We start from the raw sequence: 16,938 nt of genomic DNA, 5'->3' as shown, positions 1-16,938 counted from the left end.
TCTATTCAAAAAGGATTAACAGGATAAACCAGGTAACTAGAGACCAGTCAGCCTAATGTCAGTAGTGGGTAAGCTTCTAGAGACCATAATATTGGGATAAAGTGAATACTTAAAAAGACATGGGTTAATTAAGGACAGCCAGGATGGATTTGTAAAAGGCCTGACAAACTTAAATCAAGTTATTTGAAGAAATAATGATGTATTGAAAAAGGAAACACAGGATATTTCTGTAGATTTTCAAAAAGCATTTAAGAAGGTACTGCATAATGGGAAATAACTAAAATGAAGGTGCCTCCTCCCTGACACACCTTCAATTTTTCAGTATCTGAGGGAGTGTTTTTACTAAAGGTACTTTAGTGTCTCTTTCTCCTTTGATTTATAGTAGTGTATATGCCACACAATTAAGTGTAGATATTAAAAACTTCATCCTTTTAGCTGTTTTGGGTGCCACTAATAAAACCTTGAAGCAGCCAAGGATGTTCAGCTGGGACAAAATGTATTGAATAGATGTGACAGAATTTGGGCAAGTTTAAATATTTTTTGGAAATTACTTACACTTTTACGTAAGGTTTAGAAATTGTAATTTTACCTATATACCAGTAAATTGCTTATGATGAATTGACATGCAAGATAGTGTTGGGAGTTGGAAGACTTCAGAAACTCACTCCACAGAGCCATTTAGTGGCCAGAACCTGCAATTACATTGTGACAGTTGACATGGCAAAGTTGAATGGGAAATGTTGACACAAAAGCACGACCAAATATAGTGACAACAGAAAGTACGGTTTGTGAACAGGAAATGTGCACACGTTGCAAGATTTTGTAATATATATAGGTAGCTGGCTGAGGAAACAGCTGCCAAAAAAATTAGAGGTGGGGGGGGGGGGGGGGAGGATGAGCAATTCAATTGGTTCATTTTGCTACAATTGTTGGTTCCTTATTGGTAGTTTTGAATTGAGTGATTTTGATTGGTTTTGCTTGGGTTGGTGGTGCACAAGTGATAGACGACCCGACCTATAGTTGAGTGAATCAGCATGTTTAACTCGGACAAGACTGTATCTGAATCAATCAGGAACGAGTGTAACATACATTGTGCATTATATAGATAAGACATTTTCAGTGAATATTGTGCTCATCAATGTCAGGCTGTTGGTGCTGGGAGAATGAATCACCTGCACTTATGGAACCCAGTATTAGTATTGAGTTGTTCCAAATCAAGTACTCAACTCAAACAGAATTTAAGCTTCCCACTCCACTTCACCTTTGCACAGCCCTCCTGTTAATGTTGCTCCCCCAGGCTGTACTTGTGTGTGTGGCTGATACTCCGTTTCCAATTTTGCCCCTATTTTTACTGTTTTTCTTTTAGTTTTAATCAATCAGATTATATAAAGCCTCATGCAGGCTTTTTCAAGAGTATTTGGAAATATTTCTATAGATTAGTGAAATTATTGGAAAACAATTGTCCTTTTTTGGGGATTTTAGCATATTCAGGAGTTTGACCTGTTTGATCACCGTGATTACAGGTGTAGGATTGACATCTATTGATTTTGATGGGTTGTGTTTGTATATAAAACAAAACACATGGAAAGCTTTGCCCTGGCAATCTGCCCAGGTCGGAACAATTAAACTTGTCTGGAAGGACTAAATCTGTACAGAGGTACATTTGTAACTTTAAAATACGCTGTGTGAAAAATCTTGTCACGAAATGCAAGGTTTCTTTTAATTCACTTCTGTGTATTTAGGGCAAATAACTGGGATAGGGAATCGGTTTTTAAAAAATCGACTAGTCGCACACAAGCTGATTGAGAATGGATGACAAAACCCACTCCAATGTGTTGTCATTAATGTTACTGAACTGCACATTCCATTTAGCAACAGTTGAGTTAAAAAGGTTAAAGGGTAGCAGATTTAAATATACAAATGTGGCTAAACTTACAGCTCAAACCAACAACAAAGAATTTTAAATCAGCTGCACATCTATTGAAATTACACAGTGGTGTAAGAAAGCAGCACTAAGTTATCCCATTCATACCTCGCAGTCCTTCACGGTACAAACACAGCTCCATCCACCAGCCTCCGACTGCTGCTGAAGTAAGAGAAGAACTGATGGGATGACTGACGTTTTTAAAAAAAAGTAACATTAGAAACTGAAACCTATTGTTTTACAGTGTCAACCATGGCTCAGTGGTAGCACTCTTGCCTCTGAGTCAGATGGTTGTGGGTTCAAGTCCTGCTCCAGCGACTTGAACTCCATAATCCTGGCAGATGTTTCAGTGCAGTACTGAGGGAGTGCTGCACTGTTGGAGGTGCCATCTTTCAGATGAGATGTTAAACTAAGGTCCTATCTGCCCTCTCAGGTGCGTAAAAGATCCCGTGGCACTATTTTGGAGAAGAGCAGGGCAGTTCTCCTCAGTGTCCTGGCCAATATTTATCCCTCAACCAACACCTAAGAACAGATTATCTGGTCATTATCACATTGCTGTTTGTGGGACCCTGCTGTGTGCAAATTGGCTGCTGCATTTCCTATATTACAACAGTGACTACACTTCAAAAGTACTTCATTGGTTGTAAACCACTTTGGGACGTCCCGAGGTCATTAAAGGTGCTATATAAATGCAAGTCTTTCTTCAAATTTTGCTGGAAGTATTGAGCAAAGGAATGTTTGACGGATACATTAACCACCTAGTGACCAGGGCAATTCTTCCTCCTCCGCACCCTCTCCCATGGTTCGTCCTCTCATCTGAACTCTTCCATGGCTTACCGCTTTCCAAACTGTGTGTTACAAGATGAGCAAAGGAGTGGCCTTTCTTTTATATTTCCATATATTACATTTTCAGTCCTGAAGATGTCCCACTACCCTCTTCATTCCTCTAGATCTGTTAAGTATCCTGGAGTAGAAAAATATTGAGAAATTCAGCTTTTTTGCAGATGGTATTGGGCAGAAAGTATCCTCTCTTGCAGCCCTAGCTGTGCTAGGAACAGGAGGAGGCCATTCAGCCCCTCGGGCCTGCTCCGCCATTCAATTAGATCATGGCTGATCTGCACCTCAACTCCATTTTCCCGCCTTTGCTCCAGAAAGCTACTTGTCTTTCTCAGCACCTGGTCCATCCTTACTGTGGAAGGTGACAGAAGTGTGCCCCTCCCCCTCCTCTCAAAAATGGAAGACCTGTGGTGAAATTTGAACTTTGCACTGGAACCTTTCAAGATGCATGAGGGATCAGTTTTTACAAAAAACATAAACGTCTTCACGTGCTGATTTGGAAATCAGGCACAGGATGTCAATAAAGAGGATTCTGTTGTAATATGTGTACTACTCGCATGGGACATTATCCCACTGTGTTGCAAGACACTGTGCAATCGAATGCATTCTTGTAGTTTTCCATTTGTAGTGTTGCCCCATCGCTGTTATTGCTTCTGTGTTCTCTGTCCAGCTGAACACGACCGTCAGGAGTAGTGAATCACTGCAGGATGAGAAAGGCTGAATTACTGATAGATCAGAGGGTTAGTAGGATATACGCTCGTTAGTAAGAGCTTTATTTCGAGGTCTCTAAACATCCTTTAGACCTCGATCTTTCCCTATTCATCCGGCTCACATCTTTCCAGTTATCGTTTTACTGCCCCTCTGTCCTCCTGATCGATTTCTGAATTGAAGCTGTAATTCCACTCTTGAAATTTGACCAATCCAATGTTTCTGCCTTTACCTTTTAAGAAAGTCATCAGTATGAATATGACTCCCCTTTAAATTTACCTCCTGTAATTTAAAGCGGGGAAATGCCATGTTCTGACTGCATCACAAACTAATGACCAACTGGCCAAGTATCTTCTCACTGTGTTAAACAGTGTTGGAGGGATCCCCCATTTAATGCTGCCATTTCCCAATCACGTTACTGGGGGGAAATGATCAACAGTTTCTGAACTTTTAAAAGTGAGAAGATTTCTTACAAAATGCGAATAATGACCAAGTCTGGGTGAAATGGGAAACTGTACATGTAACTATGATTAAGGTAGAAGGGCTATCAGTTTAAATATATGTGAAGAAACTATTTATTAAATCTACCAGAAATCCAACTGTTACTCCTAGACCCAAGGTGTCCAGGGGGGTCATGCTCTTGGGCAGCTGGCCCAACATTTTCTTACATTTTGGGAGTTCTGCCTGTTGCTTTGTGTCATTTTTGGAAAATAACAATATTTTGGGAGTTCACAAACCACTTTCATTTTGACCTGAAAGTCTTTTCTTCTCCCTAACCCCCCCCCCCCAAAAAAAAAACTGGTGCAAATTTTTTGTTGGATGCTATTTGTTTTGCAAGTTGACCAATCTTTTAACCTTAAATTTAAAAAACTGAAAATGCAGACAATTTCAGATTTTCTTTTCTCTGTGATTTTATTTCCAAAATATATTTCATTGACCCCCCCCCCCCATCTACCATTCACACAGCTCACCACTTGAGCCCCAGCTCCTTGCCGAGATTCCTGGGGTGTCCCTTTAAATATCTGGCCAGTGGTTCGGTTGACACTACTGATTGGCTCGGGGGTCATTAATATTCATAATGAAAAGGTGACAGCCGCGACTCGGCTCCTGATTGGCCAAGCATGCTGTCAGTCAAAGAGCCTTTCCTCAGCGTTATCTCAATATAAAACCTGCAGAATGAAGGTGAGGATGATTGAATTGCTTTTTGTTCAGGATGGTTGCAATGTCTTTAGCCTTAAAGCTAGTCAACCGATTCCCTGTGTATTGCAGGTACGTTGCAGAGATGGTGGTGAAATCCGCCCTGTCCAGAAAGCAGAAGAAAAACAGCTTGCGAACTGTGGCTGAGATGCCGGGTCCTAGCGCTGTACGGTTTGCGTACGATCTGTTCTGTAATAAAGGGCTGGCCAGGTTACACGAGATGCAGGTAAAGACAACGTGTGAAACTCTCATGTGAGACATTTTAAAATCTGGAATCTGATTGTAGATCCAGGACTTGACAGTAACTGTGAATACTGGAATTGGATGGGGAGAGATATAAAGGGTGAAAAAATGCTGTAGGTGACTCCAGCCCCTCTTTTTAAAACTTTATTAGAGGCAGAAATTTGAGTCAATCAATGGCTGTAATCTTAGTTTTAGTAATCTTTATAGTGCATTTTAAAAATTGATATTTTTCTTCATTAATGTCTTTACTTATTTTAATAATGGTAAAACCTTTGACTATCTATCATTATACTTTGCTATTATTGACTTAAAAAAAAAGTCCCTAAGTGACTGACTTTAAAAGGGAAGTGCCTTTGTGTGTATAACTCCACTGTCTGCCTACACGCCATCACAGTCTTGGCTGAGATACCAGATCCCAGTGTTACATAATGCAAGGTAGTCTATTCCCTAATAGTAGTCATCTCAGCGTGCACAAGTCACTGCATTCATAGAATCATACAGCGCAGGAGGCCATTTGGCCCATCGTGCCTATGCCGGCTCTTTGAAAGAGCTATCCAATTAGTCCCATTCAAGTATTTATCCAATTCCCATTTGAAAATTACTATTGTATCTGCTTCAACCACCCTCTCAAGCAGTGCATTCCAGATCATAACAACTCGCTGCATAAAAAAAAATTCTCCTCATCTCCCCTATGGCTTTTTTGCCACTTATCTGAAATCTGTGTCCTCTGGTTACCGACCCTCCTGCCAATGGAAACAGTTTCTCCCCATCTACTCTATGAAAACCCCTCATCATTTTGAAATGATGGAGTTAATTCATTGTGTGAAGTGCTTTGAGATGTTTTTGATGACCCAATAAGCCTATTTAACACGATGGATAAATGGGCCCTGCCACCTCTGCTGAGGAAACAGAGCTCTGTGCAGGTGTGTAACCTGCAATATAAATCCAGTGTTGCCGACTATGCTTCACATTCTATAGCTGTCAGCCTCAGAGCCGTAATGCAGTATAACTGAGGTCTTGGAATCTCTATAATTGCTTGTCTTTATAGGATGGATAATTAGAATTCCTTCCAATCGGTGAGAACATAGGGGGTCTATTTTTGAGCTGGTGTTGTTTCTGTATGAACGTTTAACCCACTTGTGTTAAATTCCTCTTCGAATGCCTGCGTCAAAAAAATACATGGAAGGATCTAGTATCAGCACGTTTTGCATTTGTATGGGAACAGTGTCAGTTGGAAAATGCACCCTATATAAAGTGAGGAAAGGCCATTCAGCCCATCAATCCTCTAATTATTTTGTCACGGACTCCCTACCAAACTACCCTATTTTAAGCAACACTAAGTTCCTTCCCCTATCTTTCTAGTAAAAAAAAATCCACAAGTGCTGTTAATGTCTCTCTACCTCTCAACCCCATTTCTCAGCAGATGTCAATCCAGTTTCTTTTTTAAGACGTCAATTGATCTCAAATTGGCTGCTTACTCTGGGACTCTGTCTCACACGGCCACTGGCCTGTGGGGCTGGGAGCGGTTTCTAATTAAATGAACACTGCTGTGCTGTTGAAGTCAATTTGTTTTGTGCCCCCTTTTTAAATGACTCCTTCTTCAAGATTCTCCAACTTTCTTTGAACAGGCAATTAAAGGGTTAGAAGATTGTACTGCAAATGTCTTCAGTCGTTTTATTTTCTTGTTTATTAGCTAGAGGGAAAGGCAAAGTATGGCCCTGTGTGGAAGGCACGTTTCGGGCCTATCCTGACCGTACACATTGCAGATCCAGCATTAATTGAACAAGTCTTACGACAGGAAGGGAAACATCCAATTCGTTCTGATTTATCATCATGGAAAGATTACAGGCAATACCGAGGACATGCTTACGGGCTCCTCACTGCGTAAGTAAAACCAAATCAACTCTTGAGGTTACAGCTGACTTAAAAGGAACTGTGAGGGTGTTTTTATTTGAAACGGCCGCCTAATGCTACTGATAACTGGAGATTGTAGTTTTTGGCCTGTTTGGGTGAGATGTTAAAATGAAGCCCTGCCTGCCTGTCCCATTGGGTCAGGTGGATGTTAAACATTCCCCTCGGCACTATTTGAAGAAGAGCAGGAAGTTCTCCTGGTATCCTGGCCAACAGCAATGAGATGGATTATTGGTGGTGTCCGTTTGTGGGCTCTTGCTGTGCGCAAAATGGCTGCTGCATTGGCCTACATGACGGTCACTATAGTTCAAAGTAATTCCTTGTACGTGAAGCGTTCTGAGACATTTCGGAGGGACAGAACAAGGTGCTAAATAAAAACAAGCCTTTCTTTCAGTGACCTCATACAATAGCTGCACTGATTGTCATTTTTTGCTGGGCAGCACTCACAAATGCCACTGCAATGATCTGGGAGAAGGGGAGGTGTGAGTGGAGAGGAAATCCCAGCAATACTCCACGGCCTTCACTTCATTAGCGCTGAACTTTGCCAGCCTATTGAAGTAAAAAAAAACAGAAAACGCTGGAAATGCAACAGCAGGTCAGTCAGCGTCTGAAAGAGAAAAGACAGATTCGCTTTGCTTTCTTATGATTTGTGCACACTGCAGGTGCTTTTTCTCGTGTCCTCATAGAAGGCGGTTCCACACGTCCTATGAGTGGAGACGAGACGTTATAATAGTGGGCTGCAGGGTGAACAATGAACTTACTGGATGTACTGCAGATCATCACCTGAGACTCCTGGGGGTAGAAATTCGACTTGGGAGGTACCACTAAACAGGCAGTATGGCGTGGGCCACCTGTTCTATACCCCACTTGATATTCATTCTATTGAAGTCAATGGAACTGTATATCAGGTGAGGACTGTAACGGACGGCTGATTCGATACCTTCTGTTTTACACTACTGCCCGACTCGAATTTCTACCCTCTGATCTCTATGACGGATAAATAACACTGACTGTACACCTTGGGCTGCACAGGTTTAGTAAGTCAAACTAAACAGAAATAAGAGCAAGCACAGCAGATTTTACTAGATTACAATTTTTAAAAAAAATACTTGATTTTTTCACTTGTCCTCCAAAACCGTTTCAAAATAATAAACGCCTCAAAACCTCCGTGACTCTCACAGACCTGTGAGAAAAAGCTTGTGTATGCTTCACTAACTCCAGCTCCTCAACCACTCGGCCAAGGAGAGATTCACCATAGAACCTTGATGCCAGACCTCTTTGCTTTGAAGTTTGAACTGGGAGAAAGGAATACCTTTCACAATTAGTCAAAAACTGTGGCGGATGAAGATGGGCAGATATCGCTCACAATCAATCAAAAACAGGGTCCCCCTGCTCCTACTGCTGATTCCTGACCATTGCAGTACAGGCTCATTTAACTCTGGACTGTCTCAGATCTGTAATTCAGCCAAAATTTCCATAGATCTGTTGTCAGCTGCATGACCCAGAGGCAGCTGTTGATTTTCCTATTTAGTCACGACTGACTCACATGTTTCTTCTGGTCTTTTACCAAGCGTTTTGGTTTTTACTGTAAAACTGAAGGGATTTGTCCCAATTCCCTCATTCAGCAGCTGTAGGCAAAAAAAAAATGTCTAAGCAAGTCTGCTGAGTCTGCCTCTCAGTCAGTAAGTTGAAGGGCTGAGGAATTAAGACTTCTGAAGCAAGCCTCACACTTAAAGGATAGCTCCAAGGTGAGAACTCAGCTCCCAAGAGGAAACGAGCGACCGATTTACTTCAGAAAAGAATTACCTGCCAGACAGTTAGAAAATAAACTACCACTTGTGGGGGAGTCCAAAACTAGCGGCCATAAATATAAGAGAGTCACCAATAAATCCAATCGGGAATTCAGGAGAAACTTCTTTACCCAGAGAGTGGTGAGAATGTGGAACTCACTCCCACATGGAGTGGTTGAGGCGAATAGTGGAGATGGATTTAAGGGGAAACTAGATAAACACATGAGGGAGAAAGGAATAGAAGGATATGCTGATAGGGTGAGATGAAGTAGGGAGGGAGGAGGCTCGTGTGTCAGCACCCAAGTAACCAGTCTGATAACTTGGGTGTGAATTACACCTCAACGCTGCTGAATTTCAAAACACTCCACTTTAGCTGTTCCTCTAACATTGTCATTTCATTTCAGGAAAACAGTATAAGAGTCTGTGTTATGAACAGCATTTTTTACTTGGATATGTGACGTTATCAAGCCCAATTTGCAATCCTATTTTCAAAAAGAAAAGTTTCCCTGTAGTTGTCCTGCGTCAACCATTTCTTTTTCATTGTCAGAAGGAGGAGCTCCATAATGAAGCCTAAATTAGGTACGTTCTTACAAGAGGAAGGCCCACAGAAGCAAGAGAGATTGCTGGTGTACAGCTTTCTGGCTGTTAATGAGTCTGTACTTAATAAACAGGGGTTAATATCCCACAGTAAATATTAGGTGTGCACGCCCGTCATTAATACTTTGAGCCATAGAATTAGCAGTAGGGTGCCTTTAATCTACAAGCACTTCCCTTCTCTCAGGTTTAGGACCATAACCTTTTTAATGTCAGTTTCACATCGGGATCTTGAGCTGAAACTGACCAAATGCTTCACCGATCCTATCGCCAGAAGAATGAATGGGGAAGATAGACGACATTTTTCCACACAGAGGATGTTATTAGAACATGCAGTGCTTTACCACAAGGAGCTATTGAGGCAAAGACTACAGGGTAAATTGGCCAATTTCACGCTCCCAACAGGGAGTTGTGCTCAAAGCGGGAGGAGGTCAGATAATTGACGCCACCATGTTGTAGTCCTATCTCCGATGCCTGCTCCCTTCGAGTGTAGCTCCCCGCTGGGAGCCCAGCATCAGTGAATTTGTCTTTTGGATGAGACCTTAAACCAAGGCCCTGTCTGCCCTCTCAGGTAAACAGAAAAGATCCTGTGGCACTATTTTGAAGAAGAGCAGGGGAGTTCTCCCCCGTGTCCTGGGGCCAATATTTATCACTCAACCAACATCACTAAACAAAAGATTATTTGGTCATCATCTCATTGCTGTTTGTGGGATCTTGCTGTGCGCAAATTGCCTGCTGCGTTTCCTACATTACAACAATGATTATGCTTCAAAAGTACTTCATTAGCTGTGAAGCGCTTTAGGCCGTCCTGAGGTCGTGAAAGGCACTGGATAAATGCAAGTTCTTTCTTTATTTATTTACCCTCATAACATCACTTTAAAGGGAATTAGATAGGTATTTGAAAAGGAAGAATATAAAAGAATACAGTGAATGAGCAAGAAAATGGAATTAGAGTAGACAGGTCCACTTGAAGAGCTCGCACCAGCACAGGTGTGATGGACCGAATGGCGCCTCTCCTGTTGACCCGTCTGTACTTGCAAAAGATAATGATGCTTAATACATATAAAGGCTCGTGGCTTTGTGACCAGCGAGCTGTTGACCACTGCTGTTACTTCAGCTGTGGGACGATTTACTACGTTAAAGGCACTATATAGATTCAAGTAGTTGTGTGTTAACAGTATTTCTTTCTTGCAGGGAGGGGGAGGAGTGGCAGACCCTCCGCAGCATGCTCAGCAAACACCTGCTGAAGCCAAAGGAAGTGGAGGCGTACAGCGATGTCCTCAACGAGGTCGTCACTGACCTGATCCACAGGCTTCGGCACCAACGGAGCAAGAATGATCATGTCCTGGTGAAGGACCTGGCGGGGGAGTTCTACAAGTTTGGATTAGAAGGTGAGTGGCTGCAAATGGGAAGAGGGGCAAAGGAAGGAAGTCCCCCAACAGATCCTTATTTCCTTGAGTTGATTTCCTATCCAACCTGACACACACTGGAGGTAATTTTAACCTAGCTCGCTGGGCGGGAAGCCCACAGGATCAGGTGGAACTCTGGGTTTGCACCCCGACCAATATTGCTGTCCACTGACTTCAGCGTAAAACCAGCATTGCACCCGATTCTGTCTATTTCCCGACGGGCGAGTTAGGTTAAAATTGTCCCCATAGATAAAGCTGCTCACCCTGATACTAAGCAGGTGTCCCAGTCAATGGCCCACTTCTTGTGACTTGAGCTTAGAAATTAAAATCGGTGAGTGCTGTCCAATTACACCTCCCACTTCTCAGCGTTGTCACTACACGTCTTCACTAGTTGTAACATCGTGATCAGCAAACGCAGCCAATTAAAATAATCTCTGTTAAAATAGTAAAGTCATTTTATACAAATGTATCTGCTAATGTCACTCACTGTCATTTCTAGGCTTTGGTTTTCAAAGAGTTATTCTGTCGGGGATGAGGGTTCATTTAAGTGTCCGCAGCCACGAGTTTGTAGTTGACAATGAGCTTTGCAATACTGATTTGCTTGTTTTTATACTGGGCCCATCTGCCTGCAGTAACACGGGCCCCTTTTAATTGGAACTCCGCTGCATTTTGTGCTGATTGGATCCAGGCAGAATAAGAGGCTCCATCTGACGTCATTCACTCTGAAGAGTTTAGTGAGTTTAAATGTCTGACTCCCGAACGTGTACATTGGCAGATGGTCCCTAGGGACTGACCCATTGTTACTTCTAACTCAGCGAGGTGTCCAGGGGTTTCCTTTTCTTAATATGATTTGTTTCCTTCCTAAATTTTTCTCCCCTCTTCTGCTGAAAGCACTGACTCTTGCTAAGATTCTGCTCCACAAGCCCCCTCCAGTACCTCACTCGACTGCTCAGTCATCTTGTGGGAGTCTAGACGGTGAGGGCATCACAGCCGAGCCTGATCCTGTTTTCACTAGACATCTGCACACATGCACTTTTAAAAGAGGTTACTGGGTAACGACTGGGAGTGGGAACCCTGGCTGACTTTAGGTATCAGCCGTGGCTCAGTGGCAGCACGCTCGCCTCTGAATCAGAAGGTTTTGGGTTCAAGTCCCACTCCTGAGACTTGAGCACAAATCCAGGCTGATACTCCCAGTGCAGTACCGAGGGAGGTGCCGTCTTTTGAATGAGATGTTAAACCGAGGCTCCGTCTGTCCTCTCAGGTGAACGCAAAAGATCCCACTATTTGGAAGAAGAGGAGGCGAGTACTCCCTGGTGTCCTGGCCAATATTTATCCATCAACCAACACATAAAAGCGGATTATCTGGTCATTTATCTCATTGCTATTTGTGGGATCTTGCTTTGCATAAATTGGCGGCCACGTTTCCTACATTACCACAGTGACTACACTTCAAAAGTACTTTCTTACTCTCTGCCCAGTAATGTCCTCCTCAGAGCATTGAAGTAAGGAACATGCCCCTACTGCTGTCGGAGGACCTTTCTCATTGCCATACCAACCGCCTGCAGTCTACTCCTCTTCAATCAAAGTTGCTTAATTCAAACGATTGGATCAGTGCAATTTTTTTTTAAGTGCAAAAATCAACTTTTTGCGTCATCAGTGATGGAGTGTGGGTGTCTTCAAAAATAAAGGCACCGATGCAAACAACTTTCTGCTAGTTTGTGGTCTTTGGAAAAGTATAGGAGACCCCTCAGCATCTGAAGGAGGACGATGCATTAATGTTTAGAAAGGTAAGTTAATATTACAACTGGTGTCTCCAGTGTATTCTGTTTAAGTTCAGATTTGTTGTGGTTTCTTTTTATCTCTCCGACTGTGTACAGAATTCATGGCAGCTTTTTGGTGTGAAGCTGTTCCAGCCAGGACCTCATTTCATTCATGACTCCTACTGCCCAGCAGACAGGGACTTTCACATTAGAGGAGTGCGCAGGGCTAACAGCTGGGCCCACAGGGAAGGGGCGGCCAGGCCTACAAATCCGCCACTGGATCCAGTGTTTCGGACTAATTGTGGGGAGTCGATGCCTCACAAGTATCTGCGACCTAGAGTCAGGTCTCTGTATTGTAGAGTAGACCTGTGGAGACCGAGAACCAATGGACTAAGCGGGAGAGAGCAGCTCATGGAGGTCACACTCCTGAAACTGGAACAAAATCAAAGGGCCTTCTGTCAGTTGAGGCTAAATTCAGGTCCTGGAAATAACAGTGTAGCGTACTAAGCCACTCGGCCCCGAGTAATATTGTGTGATTACTGAGGCTGTTTTTAATTGCCGTAAGGAGTAATTTATGTCCACCTCTGCTAATTCTTCCAGGTATCTCTTCAGTGCTCTTTGAGACACGGATAGGCTGCCTCAAGGCTGACGTTCCCAAAGGAACGGAAGATTTTATTCAGTCGATTAACACCATGTTTCAAATGACGCTCATCACCATGGTGATGCCTAAGTTTCTGCACAAAATCTACCCGGGACCCTGGCGGAAGTTCACTGCCTGCTGGGATTACATGTTCGCTTTTGGTAAGGGAGATGCCTCGTTGACGTGGAGTGGTGCCCCGTACGAGGTGTCGAGGCTGAGGAAGTGGGGAGGGATAGAGGAGAAATGTTTTCACTCAGAGGGCTATTCGAGCAGGAAATGCTTCACTGCAAGGGGCTATTTAGGCAGAGACTGGGACATCATTTCAAAGGGAATTGGATCAGTATTTGAAAAGGGAGGATATAAAAGGATACGGGGAAAGGGCAGGGAAACGAGATTAGAGTAGACATCTCCAGTTGAAGAGCTAGCGCTGCCTGCTGCCACCGCCCGGTGCCCACTGCTCGATGCCCACTTCCCGCTGCCCACTGGAAGTGAGCAGCAGCCTGCGGTATAACTCGGTGATCGCTTCCGTTGTAAACCGAAGCCTCTGCAAGCAGTGTCTCCGGGGCAACTGGTAGTAGGAGGGCCTCGGCCTGTGAGTATTGGTGTGGGTGGGTAGGTGCCGCAAGCCTCTGGTGCTACCTGACCAGCCTGCCCTCTCATGGTTACTCCTCCTCCTCCAGAAAGCAAAGGTATGGAGCGACCCCCAATGTGAAACCTACAGTGACCTCTTTACAATTGGGAGAGGGTGGGGGACTGTATCAGGATCAGTGATGTGTTCTGCTCTTCCAGGTTGCTCTTCCAACAGGGGTTCACTGTGGTTCATGTTGGTCAGGAAAGTGATGTTATATCTGGCCTCATCATTCAACTTATTTTAGCAATTATTTTTTTAAATGGCAGCTAAGGGACACATAGACCAAAGGATGGCAGAAATTGAACAGAAGTTAGCGAGCAGCGAGCCTATCGAGGGGAAGTACCTGGTCTACTTCCTGTCATGTCAGAATCTCTCAATGAGAACCATTTATGGCAACGTCACAGAATTGTTACTTGCTGGTGTGGACACAGTAAGTGCTTGTCACCATTTTTTCTTCTTCTGAATGCCTCTTGTGGTTTTCAGAATTCTGTAATAATCAGCGGGGTAATTTTAACCTAACTCGCTGGGCGGGAAACCCACGGGATCGGGTGGAACGCCCGTTTTACACCCCGCCCAATATTATTCTCCCCTGACCTCAATGTTGGCAGGTTATTCCTTCACAGAGGGCATCGCATCCAAGTCCAGTCCTGTTCTCAGCTGACGTGGGCACACAGGGTTGTCGGTAGCTGGCTTCCCCCCTCTCCATAGCCTCGGGATATTTAAAGCATTTGTAACACCCCAGTTGAGAACTAGCAGCAGAGACTGAGAGTTGACCTGGGACCTTATCTGTATTGCTCGATGTTACACTAGGTGGTTGTCCTTCCTTTTACCTTTCAGTGCTAGTATTACATTGATCTGTGTTCCCCCTCTCTTTCCTGTAGATTTCCAGCACAATGTCGTGGACACTATACGAGTTGTCCAGGCACCCAGACATTCAAGCAGCCCTATACCAAGAAATCAAAGAGACCGTTGGAGACAAGCCCATCCCCTCATTCGCTGATGTAGCAAAGATGCCCCTCATGAAAGCTGTTGTGAAGGAAACGTTGAGGTGAGGTTAAAGAGTGAGTGTTGCTAACCTGCAGGTGTGGGTGTCCCTTCTATATGGTCTATCCTCTGCTCCGCACCTCCCTGAAGCAACATCCAGGGATTTGTGTGGGAGACTGCAGCCACAAATTCGGACCTGAAAATTAATTGCAAAATTGTGTTTTATTGTTTTTTTTAACGGAGTGGGCAACTTAGCAAAAACTTATGGTAAGTGGTCATCCAATGGGGGAGGGGTGGAGGGACTGAAAGCTCACTGTCCTCTCACCTGTAGGGAATGAGCTTGAATCTAGCCTGGACTGACAGGATGAAAGCCTCTGCTCTCTGCTGGTCTTAAGGTCCTAGTGAGAAATGGGTTTGGGTAGACACGACCCAAGCCCCAGCAGACGTGAGCCCACGATGCAAAAGTGTCCCTAATTTGGCCTTAATTTGTATAAAATTGGCAATCTTATTCAGAGAGCCTTATTCCCCCTTCCCCTTGGTCCGAAATGAGCTCACAGACTTCCTCTGTATTGGGAATTCTAGAGAAATGTCCCTTTTTGGGATGACTGGAGTGGGAAGTGGAGAAATGACAGTAGAATTACATAGAATGTACAGCACAGAAACGGGCCATTCAGCCCAACAAGTCCATGCCGGTGTTTGTGCTCCACACGAGCCTCCTCCCACCCTACTTCATCTCACCCTATCAACATATCCTTCTACTCTTTTCTCTCTCATGTGTTTATCTAGCTTTCTCTTAAATGCATCTATGCTCCATCTGGTAGCAAGTTCCACATTCTCACCACTCTCTGGGTAAAGAAGTTTCTCCTGAATTCCCTATTGGATTTATTAGTGACTATCTTATATTTATGGCCCCTAGTTTTGGTCTCCCCCGCAAATTGAAACATCGCTACGTCTACCCTATCAAAACCTTTCATAATTTTAAAGACCTCTATCAGGTCACCCCTCAGCCTTCTCTTTTCTAGAGAAAAGAGTCCCAGCCTGTTCAGCCTTTCAAGATAGTCATAACTGCTCTGTTCTGGTATCATCCTAGTAAATCTTTTTTTGCACCTTCTCCAGTGCCTCTATATCCTTTTTATAATAGGGAGACCAGAACTGTTCACAGTAGGGGACGCTGTTCTGAGCTTGGAGCAGAGTAAAGGGAGCTGGATGTGTTGCTACCCGACTGGAGAGTGTCTGCTTTTATTGCCCAGTGTCAGCATCAGAGAAAGTAATCAACTCCCGAGCACAAATATCCCCTCATCAGAAACACAAAACAGTGGTGAGAGAAATGACCAGGAATACATGAGGGAATTCTGACTGAAACATACGTGTAATGTACCATTTTTCTACTTTCCAGGCTTTATCCTGTAATCCCGGGTAACGCTCGTGTTATTCCAGATAAAGATATCCAAATCGGAGAATACATCATTCCCCAAAAAGTAAGGAGTGTAGAGATTTGTTTAAAAAAAAATTTAAATCCAGAGGATGTGAGAGTTCCCAACTTATTGGGTCCCACAAGCAATGTGTGTAAAAGTGAGCAGCACACTTACCTTTGCCTTCCTCCTGATACCAACAACTCCTTCCTCAATTGCAACCAGGTGCAAGGGGCCTGGTGACTGCATGTACTTGGGTAACAGCCTCCCATGTAGTTGGCACCTGTGCTTTTACTGAAGGGGGGTCTTCAACCCCAAATAGGACCACCCTCCCTTGGTGCCCCTTCTGCAGCAGGACCTCCAACTAACCATCAAAGGGAACGGGATTGCCCACATGTCTCTGCTGTGTCATTGTAATTGATTACTCCACTGGTCTGACCCCATCACAATTTTTCCTTTAGTGTCTTGCGGCAGCCCTTTAAAAGCTGCTGTCTTGCCGCGTTTTCAGTTAAGTGAGCTACAATCCAAGTCTCGGCAGTAAACTTTCCCTGACTGTAACCTATTCAAATTAAGGGGAAGGGGCTCCCATTGCAAAATTAGGTCAGGCCCACCCCTTTGCTGGAGGTGCAGGTGAGCCCTATTATTGAAAAATCAGGGCTTTTATCCCTATAATAACTAATAAAAAGGTTTGTTATGTTATAAGTGTTTAGTTTACCTGTAAGTTTACTACTTCTGAAGTCTTGATGTTTTATTAAAATTACAAAAATTGAGTCAGGTCAGCTGGAAGAAATTTTCCTCAAATAAATCTGCTTATAACGAAGTGTGACAGAAAAGTGTGATAGAGAAGTGTGACGTGATGAACAGGAAATGCGTGTGCATGAACTGTTTTATTGACTGA

At 43.7% G+C, this 16,938-nt stretch overlaps 1 protein-coding gene across 1 annotated transcript; it reads left to right on the top strand.

The window, feature by feature from the left end:
• Positions 1-3,030: 3,030 nt before the first annotated feature.
• On the top strand, positions 3,031-16,581 carry LOC137306885 (25-hydroxyvitamin D-1 alpha hydroxylase, mitochondrial-like). The gene is made up of 10 exons (XM_067976274.1): positions 3,031-3,122; positions 4,739-4,892; positions 6,603-6,793; positions 7,507-7,638; positions 10,399-10,595; positions 12,974-13,174; positions 13,911-14,074; positions 14,526-14,692; positions 16,025-16,106; positions 16,549-16,581. Exons 1-10 carry the CDS (start codon positions 3,031-3,033, stop codon positions 16,579-16,581), a joined length of 1,413 nt encoding a protein of 470 aa, XP_067832375.1.
• The last annotated feature ends 357 nt before the right edge of the window (positions 16,582-16,938 follow it).

The sequence above is a fragment of the Heptranchias perlo genome, chromosome X (genome assembly GCF_035084215.1).
Source record: "Heptranchias perlo isolate sHepPer1 chromosome X, sHepPer1.hap1, whole genome shotgun sequence".
In the NCBI taxonomy this organism is placed as follows: domain Eukaryota; kingdom Metazoa; phylum Chordata; class Chondrichthyes; order Hexanchiformes; family Hexanchidae; genus Heptranchias; species Heptranchias perlo.
The sequence above is the reverse complement of the archived record's forward strand: the minus strand, read 5'-3'. Positions and strand labels throughout refer to the sequence as shown.

Bases quoted from the DNA above. Each gene is read 5' to 3' on its own strand.
- LOC137306885 (XM_067976274.1), top strand. From the start codon at position 3,031: ATGGCTGATCTGCACCTCAACTCCATTTTCCCGCCTTTGCTCCAGAAA. The intron at 3,123-4,738 runs GTGACAGAAGTG...TGTGTATTGCAG, and splicing joins GTCCATCCTTACTGTGGAAG to GTACGTTGCAGAGATGGTGG. The intron at 7,639-10,398 runs GTACCACTAAAC...TCTTTCTTGCAG, and splicing joins GTAGAAATTCGACTTGGGAG to GGAGGGGGAGGAGTGGCAGA.